Genomic DNA, 12,708 nt, shown 5'->3' with positions numbered 1-12,708 from the left:
ACAAGATAGAATCGGGTTATTTGTGGATATCTGGGTAATAGCAAATGTAGGGAACAAGCCTTTTTTTTTTCTAATTGACAAAATGGAGACAAATCACCACGTCACCAAACAGAAACAGCTCGTTTTCATCAGAAATGTTGTTCGCTTTAAAACTGGTCAACAAAAGGGGAAATCATTGGTTCATTCATTGTGTTTCAACACTTTAGTCGGTTTTTTTTGCACATGGATTGTACGTACACAGGGCTTCTTACCTTCTTTTGAGGACATGTCTGCCTGAGAACAAGAATAGGAACTAAATTAGTAATTCATTTTATCCTTTTATTTTATGACAAGCCATGTCAAAGATGGACCTTAGCCACAGCCCTACTTCAAGACACCCAATCACCAACGTCTGATCCTTCTTCGCCCTAGTCCCAACCCGCTGTGACAAATGACCCCCCTCCCCCGCCAGGTTCTAATCCAATTAGCTTTAGCCCTAATTATGCTAGTAAAGACTGATTACCAAAGGGGCCATTGTCTGCGTCTGTCGGCTGGATGAATGGGACGGTGATTAGTGATTGGGCTAGCCTCGGGTAGCCATTAGCACCTCCGCACACCTTTTGCAGACCTCTAGGGGAAGGAGAGGGAGCAGAGGTCGCCGTGTGGAGTAATTGTGTTCAGTAGATTAATCGTCACAAGGTTAAATGAGAGACGTAAGTGAGGGCTTGATGGGTGGGTCCAGGTTAAGTGTGTAAGTTGGCAGGTTGTGAATGTTTGACTGAGTTGAGGCTGAGTTAATGGATCCAAGGTCATTATTCATCTCCCTTAATGAGGTAGCAAGTATCTGAGTCATTCACAGCGAATGGTGACCATAATGACTAAAGTAAACTGTCATCCACGCAGACATACAATGTGTGTTCTATGATTTACTGCTTTGGATGAAAATCAATAGTCACATATGTTTTGGCTAACATATGTCCTCTTTAATTTGTGTTTTCATCCAGTTGTTTCCAGAGACCGGACCTAGGCAGGGAGGAACCATGCTGACCATCACAGGGGAGAACCTGGGTCTGCAGTTTAAAGACATCCAGAGTGGAGTCCGCATCGGCAAGGTGGCCTGCAACCCTCAGGAGGACCAATACATCAGTGCTGAGCAGTACGTCCACCCTGTCTCTGTCTTCATCCCCTCGCTCCTACCACTCACACCGAACCTGTCTGATTCTGAGATTCTTTACTTCCATACTTGCCTTTGTCCATTATTGACGTGACACAGACTGCTGAGCACAACACTGCCTCTCTCTTAGACCTCTGTTTCTGGTAACCCTTCAATGGTTAAACACTTCTCTGCTTGTTCAAACAAAACCAATTCATCGCTAGCATTGTGTTTTGGTGCTGCTGGGCGTTGTGCAGCTAAGACCTTAATCAGAACTGGTTGGCCTATTGTGGGAAAAAAGGTAAGGCCATTCGAAGGGGTTGCTATAAATATCTTCCAAAATCTCTCAAATGTCAGCTTTTCTGTGAACGCTGCTTCTGCTTTTGTTTTTTAAGAACTTTCTGAGAAGTCTGAATCACTGCTATGTGTCCATCCACTGTTGTTAAGGTGAAATTCATCAAAAACTGGTGTCTTTTTTCAGAGAAAAGCTTAGCTTCAGGAACAACAGTAAACAATCAACTTCTTTGTTCTAACTATGGAATGTTAGAAAACCTTTTGATTTGAACTTCATAAATGTCTCTTTAAGTTTTCCAAGTTCTTATGAAAGAATAATTATGAAATTCATTAGTTAGATTGCACACACAATATGAAGAGTAACATTTCTCTTCACCGCAGCCTGTGTGAGGCTCGCAATGCTGCTTTAACGTCTACCCAGAAAGATCAGAGCCTTCTGAGAAACTACTGAATGAGTCACGCTCGCTATTATACTTTAAATTCTACCGGAAGCATAGAAGATACAATTTAGAGCGAGGAGAAAATGGGGACGCTCGTCACTGCTGGAGGTGTCCTAATATTCTATTTCCAAACATGCAGCTGTCATTTGTACACAAATGTGAGTTTTGCAGCACAATCCCAGTCGATTTAGTTTTGACTCTGCCTCTCTCACTAAGAAGGAAACTAAGAAATGTGACTTTGATGCTTTGACAGTCAGGACAACAAAAGGCTGTGCAGTGTGAAATGGGCGTAACAACTTTGTGACATTTCAGGCTTGATTTAAAATGTGTAACTTCAGATGTCGTTGCATTCACTCAGAACATTTCTTCATGTAGCACCAGACTAATGTGAGGTGATCTTTTTTTTTCTTCTTTACCTTATGTCTATTACAATGTAGCGTTAACTTCCAAATACAACCAAGGTGTCAACGTTTAATCCCGTCAGCCCTGTAACACTGCATTGGCCTGTTGCCGTGGCAACCAGAGAACGAGGTGGAGGAGGGCTCGGCTGCCTGTAAGGCTGTCATGCTAATTAAAAGTGATGTTAGCCATACGGTGCCATTAGTGGCCCAGTTCCTCTCGTCATTCCTATGACCCCATCAGAGCCGTGGCACGGGAGACAGGATGGGGTTAGGGGACTGACAGCAGAGTTCAAAGGTCACCTGCTGGAGAGAAGGAGGGTTTCACTAACTGTTGGACAAAATGTGGACACATTGTTCTCGCTCCTGTGGTGTTTTTTGGGGGGGGGTTTTGTCTCTCTGCCACGCCTGCTAAGTGAAATTATTGCGTGAGAAAAGTATATTTTTTAATAATCATACTCGTCATTCAGCCATTCAGTTATTTAATAGATGGATTTGAGTGCACATTGACAAAAGTAAATCATTGCCAGTAATGAGGATGAAAAGAGCCTGGTATCCTTTTTTTATTGCCTTATTAGTTGTTTCCAGGTGACAATTTGGCTCATGAATAATTTGTTACCATTACATTTCCCTCAGTAATTTGATTGAGGGAGTTATAAATTATATTGTTGCCATCTTCGTGAATGTACCATGAATGTTCTGTCTTTCTAACCACATAACTGCTCAATGAAGCCACCTGTCATCTGTGCGGTAATGATGCAAGTGAAGCTGCAGTTTCTAACTGAGAGCTGTCCAGCATTTTAATGGTGGCCCCTGTCACAGAGGGAGACCTGGGGAATAAATGAAAGGGAAAATAAAAACAAAGCGGCATCGGAATGTAAAATTCATCGCCGCTACAGCGCTGCAGTTGCCATGGCCACCTGCAGGGAGGATGGAAGCAGGAGAGTTAATAACTCATCTCAGAGAGGGAGGGAAGCTGAGGAGATGTGCAGGATATGAGCTCGTTCAATTAATCAGCCTGAGCCTCTCTTTCTCTCTCTATAACCCTCTCTCTCCCTCTCACTCTCCATCTTTCTCGGCTCCCTCTCCTCTGCACTCTCACCCTTCCTCTCTGTCTCATTCATTCGTGCTGGCTAATTAACAGTCAAGTGTGTCTCCAGTGGGTGAAACATGAAGTGTGTGTGTATGTGCCTCCCCGTGGGCTACACTGCCTTTCCCGCCCCTTTCCCTCACTCAATCATCTCCAGTGGTTTTTCGTTTGGCCAGCGATCACCCAAGGCCAAGTGCAATGCTGATGGTTTTACACTGCGCACTAATGCCAAGACATACACGCACATAAAACTCCACCTTGTCTTAGCACTGCAGCATTCCTATAATAAAATGTTTGTTCTGCTTTGTGTTATACTCCAAAACCAGGCTTTAGAAACAGTTTGTACATTTTTATGGACTTGGATTGAGCAGAAGAAAAATGTTGAGCCATCATCTGTTCTGTACTGTTTCTCTATCTCTTTCCCTCACTTTCAGAACTCCTTGTTCAGCCAAGAACATGTTTTTATTCTGGAATGGCTGTCTTATTGTTGAGCAGACAAAGTTGTGTATTTATTTTTGTGGCACTGATGATGGAATTCACCTTTTTGTGTCCATTCTCCTTCATTGCAGGATTGTTTGTCGGCTGAATGATGCCACAGGTTACAGAGTGCAGGACGCCCAGGTAGAAGTGTGCGTCCGGGACTGCATTCACCCGGACTACAAAGCTTTGTCCACCAAGGCCTTCACCTTTGTGGTAAGGGATGGTCGAGTGTAGGCATCTTAAATAAAAGCTTTTTGGACGTTTTTTAGTATTACATCTCTGTTAATGCTCTGCAGCATTAATTAATCCACCTGTCCTCTGCTTGTGTCCCTTCTCAGTCTCCATACTTTTCCCGTGTCTACCCTTCCACTGGGCCGCTGTCTGGAGGAACAAGAATCACCATTAATGGCAGTCATCTGAATGCAGGAAGCGCTGTGTCTGTAAAGATAGGACTTCATCCCTGTCGCTTCGAAAGGTGCGTTAGTTAAAGTTCCCTTTAACATCCACGGGTTTGTTTTTCGAGGTGATTTGGAGAGAAATTATTTAAATGTAATTTTCACTCTGAAGTTTCTTTTTTTAAATTATGCTCCTCTGGAATGATGAGATCCCAGAGAATGTTTGGTATGGTATGTGGAAAATGACTCAAACCACAACACAATCACAGATATGGAGAGAATTCATTTGGAAAAACTTAATTTGGTACTTCATCACACCCAAGATTAAAAGTAAACAAATGAAAGTACAACAGCTATGCTGGAGACTGTGCAACAACATAGTCAAGCCATGCACACGTTTTCTGGTATTGCTCCAAGATAAAAACCTTTCTGGGATGATATTCATGAAGCTCTCTGTAAAGTGCTGGGTTATGATATCCTTCAATCTTGTCTTGCTCAATACCTGGGGCACTTGGAAGGAACTGTACATGCAGGTAACCAAGGTTTACCAGGTACTTGTTTAAGATTCTCCTCGCAGCAGCAAAGAAAGCCATCACTAAGAACTGGCAAAAGACTGAAATACCAAAGCACAGGCAGTGGCTGTCATAGATGATGTCCTTGTGTTGGAAAAGATAACCTACAAGTTGAACACGAAGGAAGAACAGTTTAGCAAAGGCTGGGGAAAATGGTTAACACATAGAACAAAACAGGAACACAAGCATTATTTATCTTAAAATATGTGTTGAAATAAGTAATCATCACTTTACCAACAGGCTCAAAGTATATGTGACACTTGTTTGTTTGTGCTGTTTATGTGTTATCTCATTTATTTCAGGTCATTCTTTTTTCTGTTTTGTCATAATGTTGAATTGTTAAAAGCAAAACGGATAAAAATAAATGTGAGGAAAAAAATGATGCTCCTCTGCAGACATAAACAAATCATGCTGCACTGTAATTTTCCCTCCTGTTTTTTTTTTTTTTAACTCCTGCAATCTCCCATCTTTTCCTGTTCTTCTGCGTTTAATAATTATAGTTATTCCATTTGAGAAAAAAAAAGTCTCTTTTACCAGCTGGCTTTCTTTGATTTGCAGCAGGTCTGATGATTGCAGCCAGCAAGTGGATGACCTGCAGTACTGTAATTCACAGCAATTGTGACAATGACAGTGTAGTCATTCTCGGGAAAAGCTGATATCATTGTTCATTGGCGCTGTGAATGGCTTAAGTGCATGACCCACATTCACTAAGAGATATGACTATAATTTAGAAGGACTGATATAATGTTGCTCTTAATTGGTAACCCACATTTTCTTGCTTTGAACTCATGTTTCAATGCTTCATTTTTTTTCCTTTTTTATTTTTACAATAATCATCCACTTTATATTTGGTTGTCACTCACTCTCCAAGAGATTGTGCCAGGATTTCAAGAAGAGACAAAGATCCAGTCTGATATGACTCTAATTCCTCGAGCCAGGAGGTCTTTTGTCTCTTTGAGTCCCTTCTTGGCAAAATGGCAGGAAACTGAAGTCTGGACTAAATCCACTCATGTATGCTGTCTGACAGATGGCAGTGGAAAGAAACCTCTCAGAAAAATTCAGTTAACTTAAACGATCCCTTTTTAACCAGTGCGCAGTCACACTAGGCTCATTTGTCTCGTATTGTGCCTAGGCACGATTGTCCACCGTCCCTGTCCTCTGCTGGCCTGCACTCATTGCTCCTGCACTCACATGTCTCCAGGCCCAACCATGTCCACATTTTCTACCTGGTTTTCGGCTTTAACGTGAGATTGTTCCGACCACTCCTTCCAACCATGCCAGGGCCAAGGAAGTGTAGCATGTTGAGAACAGTATGATGCACTGACACTGGTCAAACAGGCTTGGTACAAATTTGCCATTATGGATTTGTTAGACAGTATGTCTTCCCTCCTCGTACACGTTTTTGACAGAAACTGGTGCACAATCTCTTTTGTCTCTGTTTTAAACAAACTCTCTTCTACAACAGTGTTTTTCTTTAATGCTTTCTTTCAGGCAACAAGTGACAGCGTAAGTTAATGAGCTTGGACCTATCAAGTTCTTTTTATATCATATCCAAAGAAAAAGTAAAGGCCAATTTAAAGCTCTCTAGCTCATCCTGAGAAAGGTGAATATAACAGTCTTGGCCTTTAATTCACTGAGCAGCAATAACCTTTATGGCTCAAGTAATGAACTGGATAAGTCCATCTCTTTAATGTGTCTTTGTATTCAGTGAGGCCTCCGCTTTAATCAAAACCTATTTACCTCAAGTCACTCATCCTCTTATCTCCCCCTGCACCCCCTTTTCCTTCCTTTCTCTTTTCTCTTTCTCTGTGTCCCCTCTTGGCTTTCTTTTGTGTGGCCACAACCTTGTCAAAAAATCTGTATGCGGCACCACAGGCGCTCTCGAGGACGAAAGTGTTGTGCAAAAGGTTGCCATGGAAACGCAGCACTATCGGAATGTGGAAAGACAGTTTTTTATATATATATATATATATATCCTCCTTCTATTTTTCTTCTATCTTCATCCCCTCTCGAGTCCCGTCTCTCGGAGGACGCTGTTGAAATAGTCTCCCTGGAGACAGCGGGGACGTGTCCGACAAAGACGTCCCTGTTTTTGCTCTCTATTGCCGTTTTTACGCACTTGCTCCACCCGACCTTGCTGCTGGCATAAAGCTGCCAAAATAGATTTTCATTTTTCTTTCTGTAGATTTCCGTCTCACATTAGATATCAGGAAAGATGTCTACAGACCAGCTTGTTTTACCCATGACATCATGGATACATGGTCACTGAATGTTAATCTTCTACTTACACTCTGTATTTATACGATATTTTAAAGACCTTCACAGCTTCACACGCAGAGCACACTCGCACTGCACATTGGTACATTTAGTGTACACACACTATCTCACAGGCAGCTCTCAACCCACTGCCTGGTCGATACAGGAGGAATGGGGGTTGGGGGGTGCAATGAGCCACTGGAGTGGAGCGCAAAGTTTCTGGCAGCAGCACAAAGTTTTCCCAGCAGGTCACAGCTGGCTGCCTGTCTGCTAGGGAGGGAGTTACATCACACAGAGAGACGACCAGCCTGATCTGCCACTTCAGATCTATCAGCCAGAGAAAGCGCAGGAGGGAAGGAGAGACAGACATACAGGGAAAGAGAGAGAGAGAGAAGATAGAGCTTTGAAGTGAGGTTCATGCTGATGAAACCACTGCTGGACCGACTGAAAGATGCTGGCCTTGTAAATAGGCAACTATGTCACAGTTCTGTCTATGTGCCTGTTTCTTTGGTTGCATATCCTAAATACATTAATGGACATTAAAGCAAGAACATATTTTTTTATTCTGTCTATCTCATAGTCTATTACTCCTCAGTCACCTTATCTCTCAAAATCCCTCTCAAGACCTTCTGCTGAGGGACTGGAGCGCAGAGTCCACATCAAGCGAAGCCTTCAGTGATCTCTCTATGCAACATCTCACTTTTTTTTCTTCTGTCATTCTCACTATCATGTTCCTTCAGACGGAGCAGCAAGGAGATAGTGTGCGTGACCCCGGCGGGACAAACCTCAGGCCACACCCCAGTCATGGTGGACATTAACGCTGCTGAGCTGAGAAACCCAGAGGTCAAGTTCAACTACACAGATGATCCAACAATCCTCAAGATCGAGCCTGACTGGAGTATCGCCAGGTGAGGACACAATCAGAGCCTCCCCGACTGCTCATCATTTTAAATACAATACTCTATGTATAATCATGTACACATCTTATCTGAAGTGACTATTCCAGAGAAAAGACTTGTAAACTGGGCAGTGTTAGCATGGATTTCTCTACTTTTTTTATATTTAGCTGCACAATATCGCTAACTCTTCCTATGACACATCTGCATGTCATATGATGATTTCATGATCTGTAATTGACACCAACATAGTGTCTGATGGAACATTCTGCTTGATGTCCATCTGTTAAACACATACCAATGCATCAATACTTCAACCTAGTGCTGGTTGTGCACTTTATGAATGTCTTCTTTTAAAGGTATAACCAATTGAGATGAAATATGAACTCTATGTTAAAGGTGATAAAGTAATTATTCTACCAACATGCTGCACGTAAAGAAGAAAAATATAACAATCCTTCCTCTCCATTTTCACACTGGTCTTGCTTTTCAAAGGCGCATTATCTGTTCTGTTTATCTTTCAGCTCCGAGAGTAAATCTTTAAACAGCTGTAAGGCCGAGTCTTGAAGCAGAGCTGGTTGATGAGCTGCAGCCGAGATGTATCTTTAAATATTATTTGACTTATTGAAATGAGACTGCATAGCCACGGGAAGGTTTCCTGTGCAAACACAAGCTGTGTTGTGGAGGGAGAGAAAAATAAGCTTGGAGCCTCGAAGAGCTAATTGGCTCACTTGCATGACCTAGAAACTCTTCTTCTCCTCAGCTCAGTCTAAAGTTAAGCCACCAACATACAGACACACATGCACGCTAAAACACACGCATTTATAAATTCAAGTTTCAAGATGTGTAAATTGTTATTTTGGAAGTTTCTGGGTTTTGTTTCGGTTCATTTCCTTAAAATTCAAGTACAAGCCCACGCTCAATGAGTAGATCCCAAACATAGGGATATTACAAATAGACAAACAGTAAACCTATACGATAATATAACAGTAAACCAGAAACAACTTGTACAAGTTGTATGTTATGGTCATGAAATCTGTTCTTAACAAAACAACTCCTCTCCTTTGAGATTGTTCTTATTTTGTTTTTGTGCCGTAACTTTGCGCCTTGTAAATCAAAGTCATATTTTTAAAGCAACACAGGCATTTATTTAGTGTCTCTCAGGTATTTATTCAGGAGTAACCACATTCGATTTCTCCAAGAGAATCATTGTGGAGAAAGAGTAACAATGCACTACTGCATCACAGGGGTATGAGGTGAAATGGGAGCCGTGTTTCAAACACTTCAGGGACACAAAGTCTCTCATCATGCCAAAGAAGTGTGAGTGGATGAGAAGTTTCATTTAGAATGGGATGAATGAAAGGTTGAAAGTAGGCGAGGGGGAAAAAAATTGGGAATGAAAGCTTTGGCTCCAGCCGTGAGTGGAAATGACCTCTGTACCAGGCTTGTGTTTAGTGTTTCACTCTGCACTCCCAGAGGAGGAGGTGCACGGTTCTCCAGGCCAGTCACGCTTTTATTTACCCAGCTATTTTGTCGCCCTTTCTCCTTTGGTGACCCTTTTGCTGGAACGATTTCAAACAGCGCTGAGGCTTCCTTGTCCGAAACACAATTCTGACAAGACTTAGACTTTCTCTCTTTTGGAAGAGACTCTCAGGCTGACAACACACACACGGCACTGCAGAGATTACCCTCCACCTCGTTTACAAACTGAAGTACAGTTCAAACTTCATGCCAAATAATAAACATTGAACATGTGGAAAATATCATATCCTTCACAGAGACAAAGTTGTGATACAAAAGTAATTGTCAAGTCAGAAATTGAAAATTTAAGTCTTTATGTTTATATTTAAATCTCCTGAATAATACTTGACGATGTTCTTTTTTACCACATCAATATCCCCTGCTCTAGTTTGAGCCAATCACAAAACCTACATGCCCTTTTGTACTAAATAAGTCACAGGCCTTACTTTCCCCTCGGTCCTTCTGCAGGGCTACTTGGACCTTAAGGTCTTAGACCGGTCCCCATCTCCCTGCCTCAGATGTCGGCACTTTCTAGTTACTGTAAGAAGAAGAAAAAAACAGAAACAGAAATTGTTGATATTCTTGAAAAAGTGTTACGACAGTGCTTCAAAAGATGCTCTTTTCATGGCCTTGTTTAAAAGAAAAAAAAGAAGCAATATACCAATATATAATTTGTATTGGGGTTTTTTTGTTGTTGTTTTTTTTCCGTTTTTTATTGGAGCCAGTGGTGACTCACAGTGCCAGTAGGCTGATCCCACTCCGGTTTTTAGGTTGTATGCTAACTTATTTAGTTGCTGCCAGAACAGCTCACATCAAAAAAGGTTCAGCCTCTCAGGCCAGCAGAGGAGAGCATAGAGCTGAATAGGTCACAGGTGAAAAGGTTACAGAACAGATCACTGACAGCAGTGTGTTTGCTGACTGTATCTCATGCAAAAAAAAAAAATCTCCCTTGTTTCAAGAGGTGCTGAGAAGTGGCCAAAAGCTTCAACTTACAGGAGTGATCTGACATATTCACTTACTCTTCCCTCCAGCTTTCATATTGGTTTAAAGAACCTTTTAACATTCATGCAAGGGCTTTAGCATTACTGTCATTACCTGAAAATGGGTTTCCATGAGTAAGCGGGCAAAAAGGCTCCAGTAGGAGCGAGCATTAATGGTAAATCGCCAACTGGAGGGCCCTCTTGGCTCCCACAGAGAACAGATTTATTAGCATTTATCTCTACTGATAGGCTGCTGTATAGTGTATGCTGATGGACCCTCAAAGAAAGAAAGAACAGCAGGGATACATGAATATGTGACTGAGAAGTGCACATAGAATTCCTTTTATTTTCCCAGAAATCACTGAACAATTGTGGTTGTCTTAATTCTGTCTACAATAAGCATTTCTTTTTCCTTTTTTTTCAGTGGAGGAACCATGTTGACCATCACTGGAACCAATCTGGCCACCATCAAGGAGCCCAAAATGAGAGCCAAGTATGGAGCTGCCAAGTCAGAAAATGTGAGTGGTTGGATCCAGACACCCACACACAGTTTATATTGACAAAACAAAAAAAAGCAGTGACTTGAGTTGGCAACTGAGACTGAGTGAGACCAATATAGACACACAGGTGTCTTTCTAACTCTGTCTCCCCGTTGACTTGCCTTCCCTTGGTGGAAAAGCTGATTTTCAGGCGATACACACACTCTTGTGACACAGACACAAGCACACACACCTGACCTGTCGGTCAACCAGCCAAGGGCCCATTTTCTGTTTGTTTTTGATGTTGAATTTCCTTTTAGCAGTTTAACCTTTGAAATGTCAACCAGCAATAAAGCAGCTCTGGCAAATCTCTCTCTCTTCACCTAACACCACAGGGCTTAGCTAACCTTTTCTCTCTCCTCCTTTTAGCTGCAAGTAAAAATATCACTTGTTTTTTTTTTTTTTTTGTCCCCCTCTCTGCTGTCAATTTTATTTTGCTTGGTTAATGTTTCCATTGACCTATACGCACAGACTTGTTCTGTCTCTGTGGGATTTTACACACCTTTTGTGTGCGAGCAAGTTAGTACTTGACATATCTAACATAATGTAAGGCTATAACGTGCTGTGAAACTATGCAAAGGTCTCTTTAGCCATGCTGTGTTATCGTTAACAGCTACAGACTGACCTCTCCCGTTTCTCTGTGTGTCACTTTGTCTAATTTGTACACCGCACACTGATTTCGGTGTCAAACCCCACAGGGGATTTTTGAGATGATATCAACACTGATTACAACTCTGATGTTATTAAGCCAGCCTCTTCCTCATTATGTCATTATGGAGACATTTAATCACTCGTATCACATCACACGGTTTCAGCCGTTATATAATATATTGCTGATTATGTTTTAGTTAACATGATTTTTTTTCTGTATGGACTGAAAATAAGCAGTTTTTCTCTCTCGCTCAATGTTTCTTCCTCTTCACCAGAACTGCACGGTTGTCAACAACACTGTTATGGTGTGTCTGGCGCCCTCTGTGGCCGGATCTGAAAAAAGCTTCTCAGAGGCAGGCAGCAGTCCTGATGAGATCGGCTTTGTCATGGATGACGTGCGCTCTGTGCTGGTGGTAAACGAGACGTTCAGCTACCACCCGGACCCCGTGTTTGAACCTCTGAGCCCCTCAGGCATGCTGGAACTGAAGCCCAGCTCACCACTCATACTCAAGGTAAATTGCCTTTTGCTCTTGGCATTGATCTATCTTGGCCTTATTTCCACCTGGCTTTGCTTTACTTTCACTATTTTCTTTGTCATGTCTTCCTCCTCAGTTTCTTTCCTCCTCTCCTTTGCCTCCTTCGAATCAACTTGTGTGAACTCTGTTTTTCCGCCTTTCTCTGATCCTGCATCACCTCTTCTTTTATTTTTTTAGTTTTCAGGTAGTCGACCAGTAGACCAAATGTTACTCTGAAAATGTGTAGAATGAATGTCTTACTTGACACAAGAACATACAATGGCTAGCTAAAGTGGACACACTGGAGTGCAGTAAAACTGATAGCAGCATTTGGGTAACATTGAGTATGCTCAATGTTGAAAGCTTAACCTTACAGTTATTTTGGAAAATGTTTTAGGGACCTCCCATTTAAGATTATTACCTGCAAGCATGTGCAGATACTTTACTCGCTCTTTCTTTCTTTTTTATTATTAGGAGAAAAGTCATGTTTATAAACATCTTTCTATCAAATCATTTCTGAAGTCAGACTCTTAAGCCGTAGAGGCAGAC

At 41.9% G+C, this 12,708-nt stretch overlaps 1 protein-coding gene across 4 annotated transcripts in view; it reads left to right on the top strand.

Annotated features, from left to right (window-relative positions):
* The window catches only part of plxna1b (plexin A1b), a 180,199-nt gene that overhangs the window by 142,300 nt on the left and 25,191 nt on the right, over nucleotides 1–12,708 (top strand). For all 4 annotated transcript variants that reach the window (XM_079342273.1, XM_079342276.1, XM_079342274.1 and 1 more), the window contains exons 13-18: nucleotides 984–1,135; nucleotides 3,924–4,047; nucleotides 4,173–4,309; nucleotides 7,798–7,965; nucleotides 10,879–10,972; nucleotides 11,920–12,156. In XM_079342273.1, coding sequence (XP_079198399.1) covers nucleotides 984–1,135; nucleotides 3,924–4,047; nucleotides 4,173–4,309; nucleotides 7,798–7,965; nucleotides 10,879–10,972; nucleotides 11,920–12,156 — 912 coding nt within the window. The remainder of the gene's footprint in view (nucleotides 1–983; nucleotides 1,136–3,923; nucleotides 4,048–4,172; nucleotides 4,310–7,797; nucleotides 7,966–10,878; nucleotides 10,973–11,919; nucleotides 12,157–12,708) is intronic.

This window comes from Symphodus melops (assembly GCF_947650265.1).
Source record: "Symphodus melops genome assembly, chromosome: 4".
NCBI lineage: Eukaryota > Metazoa > Chordata > Actinopteri > Labriformes > Labridae > Symphodus > Symphodus melops.
This window is presented reverse-complemented; position numbering and strand designations above follow the sequence as displayed.